This window comes from Aspergillus steynii, assembly GCF_002849105.1.
Source record: "Aspergillus steynii IBT 23096 chromosome Unknown P170scaffold_4, whole genome shotgun sequence".
NCBI lineage: Eukaryota > Fungi > Ascomycota > Eurotiomycetes > Eurotiales > Aspergillaceae > Aspergillus > Aspergillus steynii.
The window spans coordinates 1,966,617-1,982,153 of NW_020194401.1; the positions used below are offsets into that span (position 1 = coordinate 1,966,617).

General features: G+C 51.4%; 8 protein-coding genes across 8 annotated transcripts; 4 read left to right on the top strand and 4 right to left on the bottom strand.

The window, feature by feature from the left end:
• Positions 1–23: 23 nt before the first annotated feature.
• On the bottom strand, positions 24–1,632 carry P170DRAFT_495067 (SNAP receptor SNC2; the record flags this gene model as incomplete). The annotated part of the gene is made up of 5 exons (XM_024854080.1): positions 24–373; positions 426–488; positions 532–545; positions 1,073–1,304; positions 1,531–1,632. 5 exons carry the CDS (start codon positions 1,630–1,632, stop codon positions 101–103), a joined length of 684 nt encoding a protein of 227 aa, XP_024704588.1. The 3' UTR covers positions 24–100.
• Positions 1,633–4,072: 2,440 nt separating this feature from the next.
• Positions 4,073–5,614, top strand: P170DRAFT_357170 (glycoside hydrolase family 76 protein; the record flags this gene model as incomplete). The annotated part of the gene is made up of 3 exons (XM_024844202.1): positions 4,073–4,187; positions 4,271–4,974; positions 5,051–5,614. The coding sequence occupies 3 exons, from the start codon at positions 4,073–4,075 to the stop codon at positions 5,612–5,614; spliced, it is 1,383 nt and encodes a 460-aa protein (XP_024704589.1).
• A 170-nt stretch (positions 5,615–5,784) lies between these two features.
• P170DRAFT_509866 (uncharacterized protein) lies at positions 5,785–6,884 on the bottom strand. Its single transcript, XM_024854714.1, has 3 exons — positions 6,551–6,884; positions 6,315–6,499; positions 5,785–6,228 (listed from the first exon to the last, which is right to left on the bottom strand). The coding sequence occupies exons 1-3, from the start codon at positions 6,586–6,588 to the stop codon at positions 6,101–6,103; spliced, it is 351 nt and encodes a 116-aa protein (XP_024704590.1). The 5' UTR covers positions 6,589–6,884; the 3' UTR covers positions 5,785–6,100.
• Positions 6,885–7,122: 238 nt separating this feature from the next.
• Positions 7,123–7,599, top strand: P170DRAFT_179513 (uncharacterized protein). Its single transcript, XM_024842658.1, has 2 exons — positions 7,123–7,523; positions 7,587–7,599. Exon 1 carries the CDS (start codon positions 7,267–7,269, stop codon positions 7,489–7,491), a length of 225 nt encoding a protein of 74 aa, XP_024704591.1. The 5' UTR covers positions 7,123–7,266; the 3' UTR covers positions 7,492–7,523; positions 7,587–7,599.
• P170DRAFT_179469 (uncharacterized protein) lies at positions 7,568–8,297 on the bottom strand. The gene has a single exon (XM_024842657.1). It carries the CDS (start codon positions 8,101–8,103, stop codon positions 7,645–7,647), a length of 459 nt encoding a protein of 152 aa, XP_024704592.1. The 5' UTR covers positions 8,104–8,297; the 3' UTR covers positions 7,568–7,644.
• Positions 8,298–9,711: 1,414 nt separating this feature from the next.
• P170DRAFT_179529 (putative chitin synthase activator (Chs3)) lies at positions 9,712–13,000 on the top strand. The gene is made up of 3 exons (XM_024842659.1): positions 9,712–10,095; positions 10,151–12,451; positions 12,508–13,000. Exons 2-3 carry the CDS (start codon positions 10,183–10,185, stop codon positions 12,639–12,641), a joined length of 2,403 nt encoding a protein of 800 aa, XP_024704593.1. The 5' UTR covers positions 9,712–10,095; positions 10,151–10,182; the 3' UTR covers positions 12,642–13,000.
• A 561-nt stretch (positions 13,001–13,561) lies between these two features.
• Positions 13,562–14,650, top strand: P170DRAFT_475588 (DODA-type extradiol aromatic ring-opening family dioxygenase; the record flags this gene model as incomplete). The annotated part of the gene is made up of 4 exons (XM_024853274.1): positions 13,562–13,603; positions 13,680–13,852; positions 13,946–14,106; positions 14,187–14,650. 4 exons carry the CDS (start codon positions 13,562–13,564, stop codon positions 14,648–14,650), a joined length of 840 nt encoding a protein of 279 aa, XP_024704594.1.
• A 97-nt stretch (positions 14,651–14,747) lies between these two features.
• On the bottom strand, positions 14,748–15,510 carry P170DRAFT_509869 (L51/S25/CI-B8 domain-containing protein). Its single transcript, XM_024854715.1, has 4 exons — positions 15,335–15,510; positions 15,163–15,269; positions 15,044–15,076; positions 14,748–14,963 (listed from the first exon to the last, which is right to left on the bottom strand). The coding sequence occupies exons 1-4, from the start codon at positions 15,418–15,420 to the stop codon at positions 14,902–14,904; spliced, it is 288 nt and encodes a 95-aa protein (XP_024704595.1). The 5' UTR covers positions 15,421–15,510; the 3' UTR covers positions 14,748–14,901.
• Positions 15,511–15,537: the final 27 nt, after the last annotated feature.

The window sequence follows — 15,537 nt, forward strand, 5'->3', positions numbered from 1 at the left end:
CCAGTCCCCTCTTTTTTTTTTTTTTTTTTTCTCTCTCTTTTCTACCAGCTCACGTAACAGAAATTCCCCTCTCACCACCACACCCAGCAGATCGACCTCGTCAATTTCCACATTCCAGGAATTCTGGGATTATCAGATCTCGCTTCGACCTGTTAATGGTCTGTCGTGCCCCCCTCATTGACGAATAACCGTTCGCCCAGCCCTCGCCGGATGGATCCCTGCCCCGATATAATTCCCAGATGTCATTTCGTAGTGCATTGGGTCCTTCGTTATCTGATCTGTTAGCTAATGGGAATGTCTCCGGCTCATTTACCCTAGGGGTCTTGCCGGTCCACTCTTCGTCATGTCGCCCTCGTAGTTCGGCGTCGACTGCCTAAAGAGATTTATAGCCGGCTCGGGTCTTCCTTTCGTGCAATCATCTTTACATGTCTCGGGGTGGCCTGTTCGACATGCTTCGGGTGTCTACCACCATGGAAACGGAGTACCGACTTATTTTTATTTATTTCATTCTATTTATTTATGCTTTATTACCTGTTGGTTTCCTACTACGATGTCCGCAAGTATATGGAAGTTATAAAAAATTCATTAGAGTTCGAGGCTAAGGAAAGACATAGGAAAGAACATAAGAAAAAAAAGCAAAAAAGCAAAAAAGACACAAGAGCGTACTCAAACACAGGGGAGCACCGGAGTATCATTTACATCTTCACCGTCGACGAATCGTGTGACACAGCCTCATCGCAATCTCGAATCGGCTCGTAACGTCCATGGCGTATAGAGACAAGACTTTCTTTAATCGTGAAAACCAAGGCGGGCTGGGACCCGAAGAAAAAAAGACGTAAGGTATTAATGGCTGAAAACAAAGCTTCGCAATCTCATCAGAGAGAACCCAGTTGCAAAAACATCCATTCCCAAGAGAATCGTGACTGTCGCTGCGTGCATGACTTAGGTGGTTTTGACAACTGCGACAGACATCAACCGTTAGCGTTCTTGATCGCGTTGATCGCGGGGGAAGACAGAAAATAAGACGAGGAAAGAAAAGGGGGATGTCATCTCAAGGACCGTCCAAACTTACCAACGGGAACGATGATGACTACCAGCAAGATGATGACGCAGATAACCAAGCAAACGCGCATTTTCATGTCCTTCCACCACATTTGCTTTCGCACGCGGTTGGCTCCTCGGCGGAAACCTTGGGCTGATGTGGCCAAGTTATCGGTCTTGTCCTGCAGAGAGTCCAGACGTTCACCACGCTCCGAGACCTTGAAGATATTCGAACGCATCGTGTCGACAGTTTCTTGGATTTTCTAGCGAAAGAGAGAGAGTCAGCGGGACTGGCTTTCAAGAGAATCATCTTGCGATAGATTCCATAACATCCCTCACACCAGAAATCATTCCCATGGCATGATTCGCGATTATTCGGGACCACGGCCAGGCCGGATGGTTTGAATAACGCCAAGATCGCTCTGAATCTACCAGGGAAGACATCTTGCGCGATGTTATGGATGAAGTCACAAGGGTTTCTTCACGTACCTTGTCGATTTCCCGCGTCCTGGGATCGCCATTCTGCGCGGCACTAGCGGGGGCCCCGTTGGAGCCAGAGGGGATATAAGGGTCGTAGGGTTGTTCGGACATGATGGAGGTAATAGACGGTATTCAAGAGTACTGAAGTCGTAGGACCTGGTAGATCACCAGACGGCCTGGTCGAATGAACGGATACCGTTGACTTTTCCTCTCGCAGGGGAGTGGAAAAGGGGGAAACGAGAGGTCGAGACCAAAAAGGGCGAGTAAAGACGGGCGAGCAGAGACGGTGGAGGAGATCCCCGGGGTCTTCAAGGGTGGGTAGATGACGGGATGCGAAAGGGAGACGGTGAGGTGCAGGCTGGGGTGAAGCTGACAAGGTGTGATGAATCGCCGCCCGCCTTTGGAGATTACAGCCCGTCTCGGTTCGGTCGGGGTGGCAACACGTGACCCTAGCCACTCAGAATCGGGAAAACAACGCCCAGGCAGCTATTTTGGGGTGAAACCAATCAGACGGCGGGCTATAAATGAAACAAAGAAAGGCGGCACGGTACAAGTTGGTAGGTACTCCTATGAGATCGAGTTTTGTTGCTCAGGGTCCAATGTATTTCTAACAAAGTCCTCATTCTTTCTGTCCGGTTTATAAGGTATAGGACTACCTACAGTACGCACAAAAATACGAGTCTGCCAATGGCTCGGAAGAAAACATAATAATAGTAATAACATTTGGTCCATTAGGCACCATTCGCCGGGACCAATCGCCAGACCAGCCAAGTAGTGCGTTGGCGTGGCTCAAGGGACTGGATCTCAAGAGGCTGTGCAGGCAGGCAGGACCTTTGCCCTTGTCATCGCGCCTCCCAGGTCAATCGCCACGTGAAGCTGTGTGGTCCCTCTGCAGTTGGAGTCTGGCCGCGACCAATCCCTGAGATCATCCCGCTGGATCGTGGATCCTCCAACCTACAGAATTGACAGCCTTTTCCGGGTTAGCCCTGTCTATTTTTATGCATGGCTTAGTCATATGCATGCCCTTCTATGCTTCCATCGACTGTGATATAAGTCCGTTAATACTCCGTACCTGCTCATCAGTGGGTTAATTCTGCAGATGATGAAATCTGACATTCAAAAAGTAGAGTTGGCTTTTGTTGTTAACTCATTTTTATTTTGGAATTGCGTTGTTGGTATGCAGCACTATGTGCATCAATTTGCTTGGTTAAATATATCTTCCGGCCAACCATTCTGGCCGATGATGATTCAGGACTATGTTTGTCCTACTCCGTTACTTTCCCCTTTTAACAATTGTTTAATGACAGACAAAACAATCATTTCACCTAATATTGACAGATCTCAAATCAGGTTGACAAAGCAAAGCCATTGTGCCATGAATTGCTAATCTTAAAGCAGCAGGGCGCTAATCCCAGAGCAGATGCATGATCTCCGCCATAAAAGAACATCCTCAAGTCCAAGACTACATGGCGTTTGCCAAGTGTAACTTCCTCTTCACTGCCTCCTTTTTGAAAACTCTGCTCTCGTAATAGGAACTTTGCTTTTGCACGCTGGCCCCTTAGAAGAGGGTCTTTTTAGCGCACAAGACCGCCTCCTATTCTTTCATTTTGGAGTATTCAAGTCCATCGTTGGATACTAACGAAGGATACTATCATCTTGCAGCCTATCAAAGCTCCACCGCTGGAAATGACTCGCCTCTTTTCATATAAATTTCAAAGACGAGGAATGCTCTACTCCGGCGGTCGAACACCCGCAGCAGAATAGCCAGGGTTCGCATTTCCAAGCTTTCCCCCGTCTATCCCTCGCAAACCTCCGATGGTTCCGCTGCCAATATGACCCCGCTAAGACTCTTGGCCGGTATATTTTCTCGATTTCTTTGACCGCCAATACCTGTGAGAGAACAGACCAGGGTGGCTGATTGGTACGGGCCTCTTCAATCATGGCTCCCTTGGCGGCCCTTCCAAGCGCTTGCGTTGTCTTGGAGGTCTGCTGCACGTCTTCGTTACAAAGAATAAAAGCTGGTTGATTTCCTGGGGCCCATGTCTGCCTAATTCTATGTTCTTTTTTCTTCCGACCTTTTCAAATTTGGTGTTGCTGCTGTATTATTACAGGGAATCCTGACATAGACGTATATCTTTTTATGCGGCTACCATGAAGATGCATCGACCTCTCTAGTTCCATTTCGTTTCTGAATTTGTCTGATTGGCTGGGTGCCAACTGCCACTCGTTTGCTTTGATGAGCTTCTTCATATTCTTGATATCCATTTTCAATTACATTCAAACAGAGCCGCTGTCGTTGCCGAGTCTTCGATGTTCTAGAAACCGGCAATATCCTTTCTCATATCCATCCTACGCTTTCGTTTCGCAAACAACATCACTTTTCTTATACCCTATATCGGAACTTTTCGTCTCTTTCACTCTTTACCGACATCTCCTTGTTTGACATAATTATAACAAGGGGTCCTGGGGCTTGATCTTTTGGAACATCTACCGTGACAATACCCTGTATCTTGTGCGAGCGCATCATCATCATTGCCGACATTCCATCAGAATGCAGCTCCTATCCCTCCAAACTCAGTGCTCATGGTGTACTATCTTCTTGTCGGCGACTTTGCTCGGGGCCCAGATGGTGCAGGCATCTATCGAACTCGATCTAGACAACCAAGGTAAGCCTAAGACTGTCGCATAGTGACCATACCTTAGTTTCGAGCGGTATTGATCTGATAAAAATGTTTATTCAATCCCATAGAATCCATCAAGAAGGCCGCCAAAACAGCAGCGTCGGGAATGCTACAATACTACACCGGCCACAGACCGGGTGATGTCCCCGGTAACCTCCCAGACCCTTATTACTGGTGGGAGACTGGCGCCATGTTTAACGCCATGGTCGAGTACTGGTACTACACAGGGGACTCGCAGTGGAACGACATAACAACACAAGCACTGCTCCACCAAGTTGGACCGGAGCACAACTACATGGAACCCAATCAAACCCGGACGCTGGGCAACGACGACCAAGCGTTCTGGGGCCTCGCGGCCATGGCAGCCGCAGAGGTGAAGTTCCCCAACCCGCCGAAAGACAAACCGCAGTGGCTTGCGCTGGCCCAGGGTGTCTTCAACACGCAATACCCACGCTGGGACAATAAAAGCTGCCACGGAGGACTGAAGTGGCAGGTCTTCTCGTTCAACAATGGCTACAACTACAAGAATACCGTCTCCAATGGGTGCTTCTTCAACCTCGCTGCTCGATTGGCAGTGTACACGGGGAATCAGTCGTATGCAGACTGGGCCGAGAAAACGTGGGATTGGGTCTACGAGGTCGGCCTGATCAGCAAAGAATGGCAGTTCTTCGACGGCACGGACGATAAGAATAACTGTACCGAGTTGAATCATATTCGCTGGACCTACAACGCAGGACTATTCCTCCTCGGAGCAGCTCACATGTATCACTTTGTAAGTTCCCACGGCCCCAACTGCCGTTCTTCCCTCAATCGCTAGGTAGATACCCAGCTAACACCACACACAATAGACCGACCGATCCGAGGTTTGGAAAACTCGCGTCGAGAATATCATCAGCGGATTAGACATCTTCTTCCCCATCGGCGACATCATGAGCGAGGTCGCCTGCGAGCCGAACGGCAAATGCAACGTCGACCAACGATCCTTCAAAGCATACCTCTCGCGCTGGATGTCGCACACCATCCAAATCGCCCCCTTCACCAAAGACCTACTGATGCCCAAGCTTCGAGCATCGGCCGAAGCAGCCGCTTTGCAATGCAGCGGGCCCGACAATGCGTGCGGGCTGCGCTGGAACCGCAACGAGACCTTCGACGGCAGCACGGGCGTCGGCGAACAGATGGCTGCGTTGGAGATCTTTCAGGGCCATCTGGTTGATTACGTGGATAAGCGGGTTTCTGCGAACACGGGGGGCATCAGTGAGGGCAATCCGGATGCCGGGACAGGGAAGTCTGATGAGGACTCGGTGGGGATTCATGAGCGGGTTATTTCGACGGCTGATCGGGTGGGCGCGGGGCTGTTGACGGCGTTCATTGTGATAGGGAGTATTTCGGCGGTTTATTTTATGGCGGTTTGATGCTACCTCGGGGTTAGGTGTTTTGTTTCTTTTGTCACTTCTTGTATATTGGTGTTGGGTTGTTCACTGAGGTACTTTGTAGAAAAGTGTAGAAATTTATATGAGGTTTTGAATGCAAGCATCTAGTTTGACATCTGACATTGGCATAACACATCTATAGGAGAACCATTCGGCCCCATTATTCTACAGAGTATAACGAAAACAACCATATCATCATTCGCTCATCCAATCCCATCCAAAAGGTAGATAATAATACAAGCATCAAAGCACTAACCCATAACTCCATATATTTCAACCCGCTGCTCCTTGCACAATTGTTAGGAGTAGATAGTCAGTAAGTAGGTAGGACCGGAACGAGCGGGTGATCGTGCCCATGAATCCACCCTCATGCGATCGATATAAATACAGATACAGTCAGTTAAGATGCGACCTTTCCCAGCCTATATCGTGCCCCGTAGATATTGACCATAACATAAATCAACCACTCTATTTATCACCCAGCAATTCCTTGCGCATTTCCTCGCGCTGCGTCTTGGCTTCCTCTTTCGCTTGGCTCTTCTGGGCTGAGAGGTCGTTTCGTTTCTGCTCTTGTTGTTCTTGCGCGGCGTACCAGACTGTTCATGATTGATACTCGTTAGTCGTGGATTCAAACCAAGTCAAGCCAGGTCACATGCGAATGAGGGGGACGACGGGGACGTACTCGACTTATCCGACTTCGACCACTGCTTGAGCCGGTTCACGTAGTCGTCGAATTCCTGCGCCCGGCGATCACCCTCCTCTAGACTCCGTTTCTGTAGCTCGGGGTTGTAGCGCTTGAATAGCTCCTCGTCGGAGGGACGGATCGATTGCACGAATGCCGGACCGCCGATGCAGATGACGGCACCGCTGTCTTGGTTAGTTGGGGTTTCGAGTGTGAGATTCCGCTGGCTGCCTTACGTGCCGAGCATCTTCAACCAGGTTCCTGCTCGCGACATGGTGGTGGCGTGGGCTCCGATGCGGAGGAGAGAGCTAGGATCGACTCGGAAAGGGAAGAATGAACGAATGAGACAATGATGTCAATGGGATCCACGCAGGGTGAATCGGCAGGCGAGGAATGCTACCGGACTCCGGATGCTCAGAGCAGAAAGATCAGATGGATAGGCAAGTTAGCAAAGCAGGCGATGCAATTGGATCGCATTATTTTCGGCGGATGACCGATTGCTGTGGCTCAGTTGCAGGCGGGGAGGCTAGTAAGACCGGCAGAATGAGGGACCCGGACCGAGTGGCGCGCGAAGGCGGTCGCCTTTTCCTCTTTTCCTTTCGTCGGGCAAAACATCAGAAGAGTAAAACGTCCTTCCCTTTGACTCCACCTGCCCTGGACTAAACTCACTACGTTTCCGAAGTTGGAGAAACTAAAGAGGTTCTAAACCCCATCATGCGGCGCTAACTGCTTGTGTCCTTTGATCCTTTCTTTGCCCTTGCAACTAAACCTCGGGAAGTCAAGGTCTGGAGGATGGACCCAAACTTTTCGCTTTTTCCCTCGCATAAGGCTTTCTTTTTATATCTCCCCGGGACTGTCATGTCTAAGACATTTCTCTGGCCGGTATATCCGATTGCTCGGAGCCAGGTTCGCACAGGCAAGAAGTCTTGGTACTGACGCCATCCCGTGAGCGATGGAGACCTTTTTTTGTGGTGCGCCCCGTTTTAAGCACCTGAGTTTCTGCTGCGGAGGGAAGCGCGCGATTCATTTGCTCAGAAATTTCGTTACTTCATCCAGCAGTTATTGGATGATCGTCATCTTAGTTGCTTTTCTGCTCGAATTTCCGCCGTTGAACAGTTTATCGCCGCGGTTCTGCGATTCAGCGCTCCTCTTTCAGTTGCCCTATGGAGTAACCTGATTAATTTTAGTTATTGATTTTTTTTTAATTCCGTTGTCCTTGACTCCTTTGTCCACTCGCGATTCACTTGACTAATGGATTTCTTCACTTTGCAGAAGAACCCAAGAATCTCAGCGGCAAGGGGGAAGTCATCTCCGGCCCACAATTCGGATCTCAATGCGACACGGCTGATACATCAACCAGGCAAGGAGGAATGCACCCTGTAACAATTGTACGTTGTAAGCTCAGAACCTCGAACAATGTGGCATGTACCCGTCCTGCAATGCCCCTCGGCGGAGGATACACTCGCTCCTCCGTTCGACGCTGTGAGCGCCAGTCCACAGCGTCCACAGTATCGTGCCTCATTAGGGTTGCAGCCTCGACGAATGAGATGCCGGGAACGCCCCGAAGCACTGCAGCTGCGCGCTGCGGACTCGGTGCTAATCCATCGTGTAGAAGGCGATACGCCCGGAATCCCCTGCGTTTCGAACGGAGATTATTCCCCCCTCGTACTCGTAATATCGAGACGTGCTTATATGTATTATGTACTAGGTCTTTGCATGTAAGTGAGTCGTAGAAGTGGGACGAATTCTTTCCCCTGATGATCAGGGCGTTTGGGATCGGTATCACCATGGCCAATGGGTAGAAGATGATACGGATACGGAGTGTGGGATGGGATAATTATTTAATATGGGAATAACGTCCGACGTCATATTGTGCACGGCGGATCCTTGGTGACTGGTTAGGAACCTAGCTAGGAGAGAGACCGTCTCTCCTCGTACAAAGTCCAAAGGATAAAAAAAAGGGGGGCCTGTGGGAAACGAAATGGACTATAGATCCCCAATTGGGCCTGCCAAGAGGGAATTGCCCGGGGGGTTTCCTGCATGGCATGCGGTGCGACTGGATGGCTCAGGAGTTCTGTTGGGCGAAGGGGTGGTTTTTTTTTATCTTTTTCTTTCTTTCTTTTTCTTTACTTCGGCTGTGGTCTTATTAAAACCAAATGATGACGAGAGACGGTAAAAGCTAAAATCCCACGGAATAAATAATCGCAGATATACTCTGTAAGCAAGTGAATGAGATTAATATAATCTGAGGCCGCCGATATCCTTGCCTTCCGGTGGGACGGTGGATATATTATTGACATCAGACCGAGAGGGGGAAAGAAAAGAAAAGAAAAAAAAAAAAAAGGAAAAAGAAAAAGAAAAAAGACGTGGGTCAAGGGTCGAGGAAAGAACGGTTCCAAAAGTTGTCAGTCAAGTCAGGTCCGTAGCGTGAACAAGTCACCCGTGCATCTGGCAGAGCGAGTGGATAGGATGGAATAAGAGTAATCAGAAAAAGAAAGGAAAAAGAAAAAAAAAGAAAAATAAATAGAAGAGTTAGAAATCGGGACGAATTTAAAATCGAGGGTGAGATCCTGTTCAATTATTCTTTCCAAGGGTTGTTCATCACTCATTATTCTTCTCTCCTGTCCCTATCGTCCCCTCCTCGGGTGCCTTATTATTCGCTGCCTGCCTTAATACTTCCTCCTTCCGGCGCATCCACATTCATTAAATCTCCCACTCTTCTCTCGCTCAACCTCTCTCGCTCTCCCCGATTAATCCCCTCGCAAGTGATCACACGCTCGTTCAAAATCACAAGGGGCCCCCTTCTTTCTTCCACCCCCTCCCTCCCTTTGATCGATCTCATTCGGCTGCGGCCCTTGGTTCGGTTGACCCTCTCCTTCATTCTTTTGGAGAAGCTTCGGTCCCTCGTGTGGGCTCGTTTTGGGTAAGTCAGGCCTTGGCGCATTGGTCGTCCGATCGCGCCCTCTGTTCTTCTGTCGCCGTTGCGCCAAATCCCGCTGACTATGTTACCTTTCCTCTTGTAGATTCTCTTCCCAGCTTTTGCGCTCGATTTCTCCGGTCTGGCCTGGAATCGCTACATACTTTCGATGAACTTCCCCGGAGTTTGAGTCTTAGCGCCATTCTTTCGCAGTCCATTGTCCACTGAAGCGCCAGGTTTCTCGATACCGTTGGCACCCGACAACCGCGGTGAATTGACGGTAGCCCAACTCGGTGATCACAGAGTGAACAGGCGGGGCGCAATTTCGGTTCCCAGTTGATGAACGGTCGTCGGAGCTCAGCCGGATAACGAACCCTGACCAGCGCGCTTCCGCTCTGAACCGCCCAACGACTTTTCTTTTTCTTACAGATACACGCACGACGCAGCCTTTATCCAAGTGATGGCGTATCCTCAACGTCATGCGCAGAGGCCCCCGCCAGTGAGAAACTATGGTGGTGGCGGCCCCCCTCCTCGAGGTGGGGGCTTCCAAGGCCCCCCGCAGGATGGATTCTTCGATCAAGAAGCTTACGATTATGGCTATGACAACCCAAAACAACGATATGGAAACGGAGGATATGATGACGCAGGATATGGATACCCAAGTGATCAGGCGGTCCCGAGATCTTATGGACCTCCGCGAGGCGCGCCGCGGCCCCCTCGGGGAGGATATGGCCCTCCTCCGATGGAGCAACCCCCGGATCGCAGCTACGCCTATGGCGGACGATCTGCGCCGATGGGAAGTGACAGCCGTCGCGGACATGGTGATAGAGGACCGCCGAGATCGGATCGCATGAGACCTCGTAAGTCTCAGATACTTGAAAGGGAAATCGCTGCATCAGTCGCTAACCTATGGCACTAGCACCACGCCAGGTTCCGCAATCGCCGGATAAGATGGGATGGGACAACCCGTTCCCTATGTTTCCGCCCAACGGGCAGCCCCGCGGTCGAGCCGACTCTCAAGGTCGTCTTGAACGGGGCATGGCGGGAATGGATCTCAACGGCTCGATGCCGCCAGTGAAACCTCCAGTGCGCCCACATACCTCCAATGGAAGACGACCGGAACCTTCTGCTCGCCCGCCCATGCCCATGCCCCCGCCGCCAGGTCGGGGGAGAGGAAACGCTCCTGGACCGCCGATGAGATCGGCCAGCGCAGGGCGCCATGTAGCAGGCCCCGCGCTCGAACGATCCTACACCGACGCTAGCGAACCACCGCCACCGATCCCTCAGATTAACCGGAGCGCAACCATGCCCGTCACATCAGCCCCAACTCCGCCACCTGTGTCCAAGCCCTTGTATCCTGGACAGACGACATATCAGGAGCCAAGTTATGCCGCGTTTCGTTACACCCGCGAGTATAGCACGGAGGAACTATTGGATGTCTATTATAATTCGGCCCATGCGGCGGAACCCGACATGCCCAATTTTGATGCGATACCTGAAGGCGGCAATGGGGGTATGATCGACGAGAGTTTGCCCGGGCTGGAGCAGCCAAAGCCGAAGAAGGCTCCGGTCGAATCGCCGCCACCCTCGAGAGGTCAATATACTGCCTTCAATCCACAGGCTACTCAGCTTCATCATGCCAAGTCCCAGCCAGACATGCGAGCGGGTAATGCGCCAAATCAATTCGAAAACGCAGGCTTTCAATTCGACCTCCCCGGCGAACCACCATCCTCTCCGGGCTATTCTCCCGCGTACTCTCCTGGATATCGTCATGATAGTATGGGTTTTGGCATTGGCGATAACCCTTATCACGATCCGATGCCGGCACAGTACCGTGGACGCCAGGACAGTCGCAGCCAGTCCATAACATCATATTCTGCGGAAAGACGGCCTAGCTTTGCAGCGCGAGAAGGGTCCATCCGTAGCAATGGGCCCCCCAAACCCTACCGGGCCAACCAGCCCGGATATGCCAGCAACCCGCCGCCGGCAGTGAACGAGATCGAGCCTACCGTGGATCCTGACCAAAATCCGGATGCGCTGCCTCATCATCCGGTGCCTTTCCGGCCGGGCCATGACTCGGGAAGCAAACCCGCGCCCATGCGCCAGTACAACTCCAGCGTGCCAGTCTCAGGGCCTGTCCCGACACCTCCGCCTGCACCTGCATCCGCGCCCCCGACTTTACAGCAGCCCCCGGTGGAGATGCCAGTCCATCAACCAGTAACGCGGGAGGAAATTCAACGACTGCAACAGACCGTCAAGAGCCGACCATCGGACCAGAAAACTCAACTTCTCTTGGCCAAGAAATTGGTTGAAGCTTCGACAGTGCTGGTCGAGCAGATGCGAACGGACCCGAAAACGAAACTGAAGGCAAGGGAGAAGTATGTGAACGACGCTTACAAAATAATCAAGAAACTCGTTGCCGCCGGGAATGGAGAGGCCCAGTTCTTCCTCGCAGATGCCTACGGTCAAGGCCAGATGGGTCTTCAGGTCGACAACAAAGAAGCATTCAATCTGTACCACTCCGCTGCGAAACAGGGACACGCTCAGTCCGCATACCGAGTCGCCGTGTGCTGTGAAATTGGCGCTGAAGAAGGCGGCGGTACTAAGCGCGATCCTTTCAAGGCGGTGCAGTGGTACAAACGTGCTGCGTCTTTGGGAGATCCCCCAGCCATGTACAAAATGGGGATGATCATGCTCAAGGGACTTTTGGGGCAGGGGAAGAATCCCCGCGAGGGTATTTCCTGGTTGAAGCGCGCGGCCGAACGTGCCGATGTGGAGAACCCACACGCCCTCCATGAACTGGCCCTGCTGTACGTGAACGCAGGCACCAATGATGTTGTCATCCGCGACGAGGGCTATGCCTGCCAGCTTTTCCACCAGGCCGCAGAGTTAGGGTACAAGTTCTCTCAGAATCGACTGGGCACTGCCTACGAGTACGGATTGATGGGATGTCCGGTGGACCCTCGACAGAGTATCGTCTGGTACACGCACGCCGCAGCGCAGGGAGAGCACCAAAGTGAACTTGCCCTCAGTGGGTGGTATCTTACCGGTTGCGAGGGCATGCTGCAACAGAGCGACACCGAGGCGTACCTGTGGGCGCGGAAGGCCGCCACTGCGGGACTTGCGAAAGCCGAATATGCGATGGGATATTTCACCGAAGTTGGCATCGGCACGACCTCCAATCTCGAAGATGCCAAGCGATGGTATTGGCGAGCAGCTGGTAAGCAATTTCTAACCTTTTAATCATTAAATCACTCTTGCTAACTGAACCACTAGCCCAAGGATTCCCCAAGGCTCGCGAGCGTCTCGAGGAGCTCAAGAAAGGCGGAGCTCGAATGCAAAAAACCCGTCTTTCGCGGTCTGCCGTTAACCAACAGAAGCAAAATGACGGAGACTGCGTCATTATGTGATTTGCTTCAGTCTTATATTCGTTCAATACCCCTTCTTTTTTTGTTTCTTTTTGTCTGCCAGCGTTGATGAACCGCCACTTGCGGATGCACACCTTTCCGAGTCCTGCCTAACCAGACCCGGAATTTTGGTCTGGTCTATTTTTTCACGCTGTAACGCATAGATCTGGAAGGATTTTTATCCGGGTTACACCTCATGTACATTTCGTTTTGATTCCCCTCGATGCCATTTCCGAAGTTATAAAAGCAAGTCCGAGCATAGACCCGGCGTCGCATTGGATGTGGGCATAGATCGGGCCGGTTATTGGATAAACTATACACTGTATTTAGTTAATAGTAATGAAATTCGACATTCATCTATATTGATGCTGTACATTAATCGAAGATCCACCGCCGTCCAGAGCGGTGGAATTCCGCACTCCGCCGGATTGGTCACCACCCGATCCGATCGGATGACAGTTGCTTACAATTTCGGCTTGACGTTTATAAGTAGATCCGCATATCGCGTTCGCCATGCTGTTTGGCCCGGTATATTTTGCCATTTGAGTACTATATCTATTCTCCTTTTTTCTGCACTCGTTCTCCTACTCCTCTCCTCGCTATATATGTCTTCCGACAATTCCGCAGCCCCCGATCAATCTCACCCGAGTCAAACTAGCTATAGAAAACCGTCGTGGGCATTGATATCTCTCCTCACGCTGTTTCTTGCCCTCTCGATTGCTTTTTTTCTGGGTTCTGGTCCTAGTGACATTCAAGCCCAGAGGACAGAAAGTGAAGGAGAAACCGCCAATCTGTTCGGTCTCAGGCGTTTCTTTTCTCGGTCCTCTGCGTCGGCGTCTGCATCTGTGAAGCAGACCGGACCCATTGCATCGCTTCAGAACCGGAAGAACGGGATTCAAAAGGGGCAGAAAAGCACCGAGACGATGGCGACGAGAACTCCGGTTTACTTCTTGAGTCATGGTGGGGTATGCTAATCTCTCTCTTTCTCTCTTTTGCTATACTGTATTGTCTAGCTCGGATGGGAGTACTAACACACCCCAGCCCAACATCATGTACGACAACGAGCACCCAGCGTATCTGAAGCTCGCGCAGATCGGCAAGGAAATCACAGGAAAGGTGAAGCCGCGCGCGGTGGTTGTCTTTTCGGCGCATTGGCAGGCCGGAAAGGACCATGTGGAGGTCAACAATGCTGAGATTACGGATCTCATATATGAGTATGTCCTGTTCTACCTTTTCCTCTTGCCTTCTGTCGTATTGAGGTCCGGGCTGGGGATGTGTATGTGATTGGGTTAAGCTGACTCGTCTAGTTTCTACGGCTTCCCAAGCCACTACTATAAAGAGACGTTTCCGAATGTCGGCAGCAAGGAAGTCGCGGATAAAGTCCTGGGTTTGCTGGGTAATGCGGGGATCGATGCTCGCGGCGTCAAGCGGGGATTGGATCATGGGGTGTGGGCGAGTTTTAAGTGTGGTGAGTTTCTTGCTCTCGTATTCAGGCATAAAGGAGGGCACACGGAGAGAGTGTGGCGAGATGATAACTAACAAACGCAGCCTTCGACCCGGACTCAAACCCCCTCAGCGTCCCCATCGTACAAGTCTCGCTCTTCAAAACCGAAGATCCAACCCAGCACTACAAGCTCGGCCAAGCCGTCTCGGCTCTCCGCGACGAAAATATCCTCATCATCGTCTCCGGCATGGCGGTGCACAACCTCCGCGATCTGCAATTCACCTGGGGAAATCCCCGCCCGCTCCCCTACACGGCTAGTTTTGACGAGGCGCTCAAAGACGCCGTCACGACGGCTCCGGAGGGCCGGGAACGCGCGATGGCGGAGCTGCTGAAGAGGCCGGATGCAAGGCAGGCGCATCCGTATTTCGACCATCTGCTGCCGATTCATATCGGGGCGGGGGCGGCGGGAGATGATGTGGGTAAGAGGCTGTGGACGCTGAAGGAGGGGAGTATGAGCTGGGCGCAGTTTCGGTTTGGGGAGGTGGGGAATGGGAGTAGTTTGTTGTAATTTGGTCATCTTCATCAATCAGTCCTGGATGGTTGGTGGGGTGTGTTCCGTGAGAATCCGTGAGAACAGGGTAGATAGAATCAACAGGTGATAGTGTAGTTGATAAGATTTCATTTTTTTAATTCATCTATAGATACAGTGCTAGATAACTGAACCGGATTCGAATTCGAATGGGACTGGACTGAAAAAAGCGATCGATGCGAGAAAAGTAGGTAAATAAGAGAGATATACGAATGCCGCGATAAATTCCGCTATGAAGACGCTTCTTTCACCAACTTGGTGATTTTCTCTTCGATTTGCTGATCCGACAGGCCTGCTTTGCGTTAGCATTTGTCCATCCACACATTCACACTAGCTTATGCAATGAATGCAGTGAGGGAACTCGAAACTCACCAGACAGGGCCTCCTGCTTCTCTTGTCCCAATGCTATCCACCGAGATTAATTAGTTCCGTCATTCCATTTCAAGTCTGATACCGCCTGCAACCGCAATTCCAATCCAGGGAAGTCATACCGTATCTAGCATAAACCCGGGGCAGGGTACCCGCGGCCTCGCGCATCATGATGGGAGTGTGAGGGTTGTGCTTCTTCATGGTGGGGTACGCGCGCTGGAGGAACGACCTAGCAGAACACAATTAGCTCCATGACTCCAATTGAGGATCCTTCCTCCGGGGACAAAACCATACCTCGTGGCGGCGCTCTGCTGCGAAGACTGGCAGAAAAGGAAGCGCAGCTCCTTCAGGCCCTTGGTGAAAGCGTACTTGGAGGACATGGTGGCGGGATATTCGGAATCGGAGGGGAAGAAAGAATATCGAGTGAGCGCGACCCCGCAGAGCAACAAGAACCAGGGCGAGGGAGAAGGCGAAGGGTATCAAATGGGTGAAGGCGA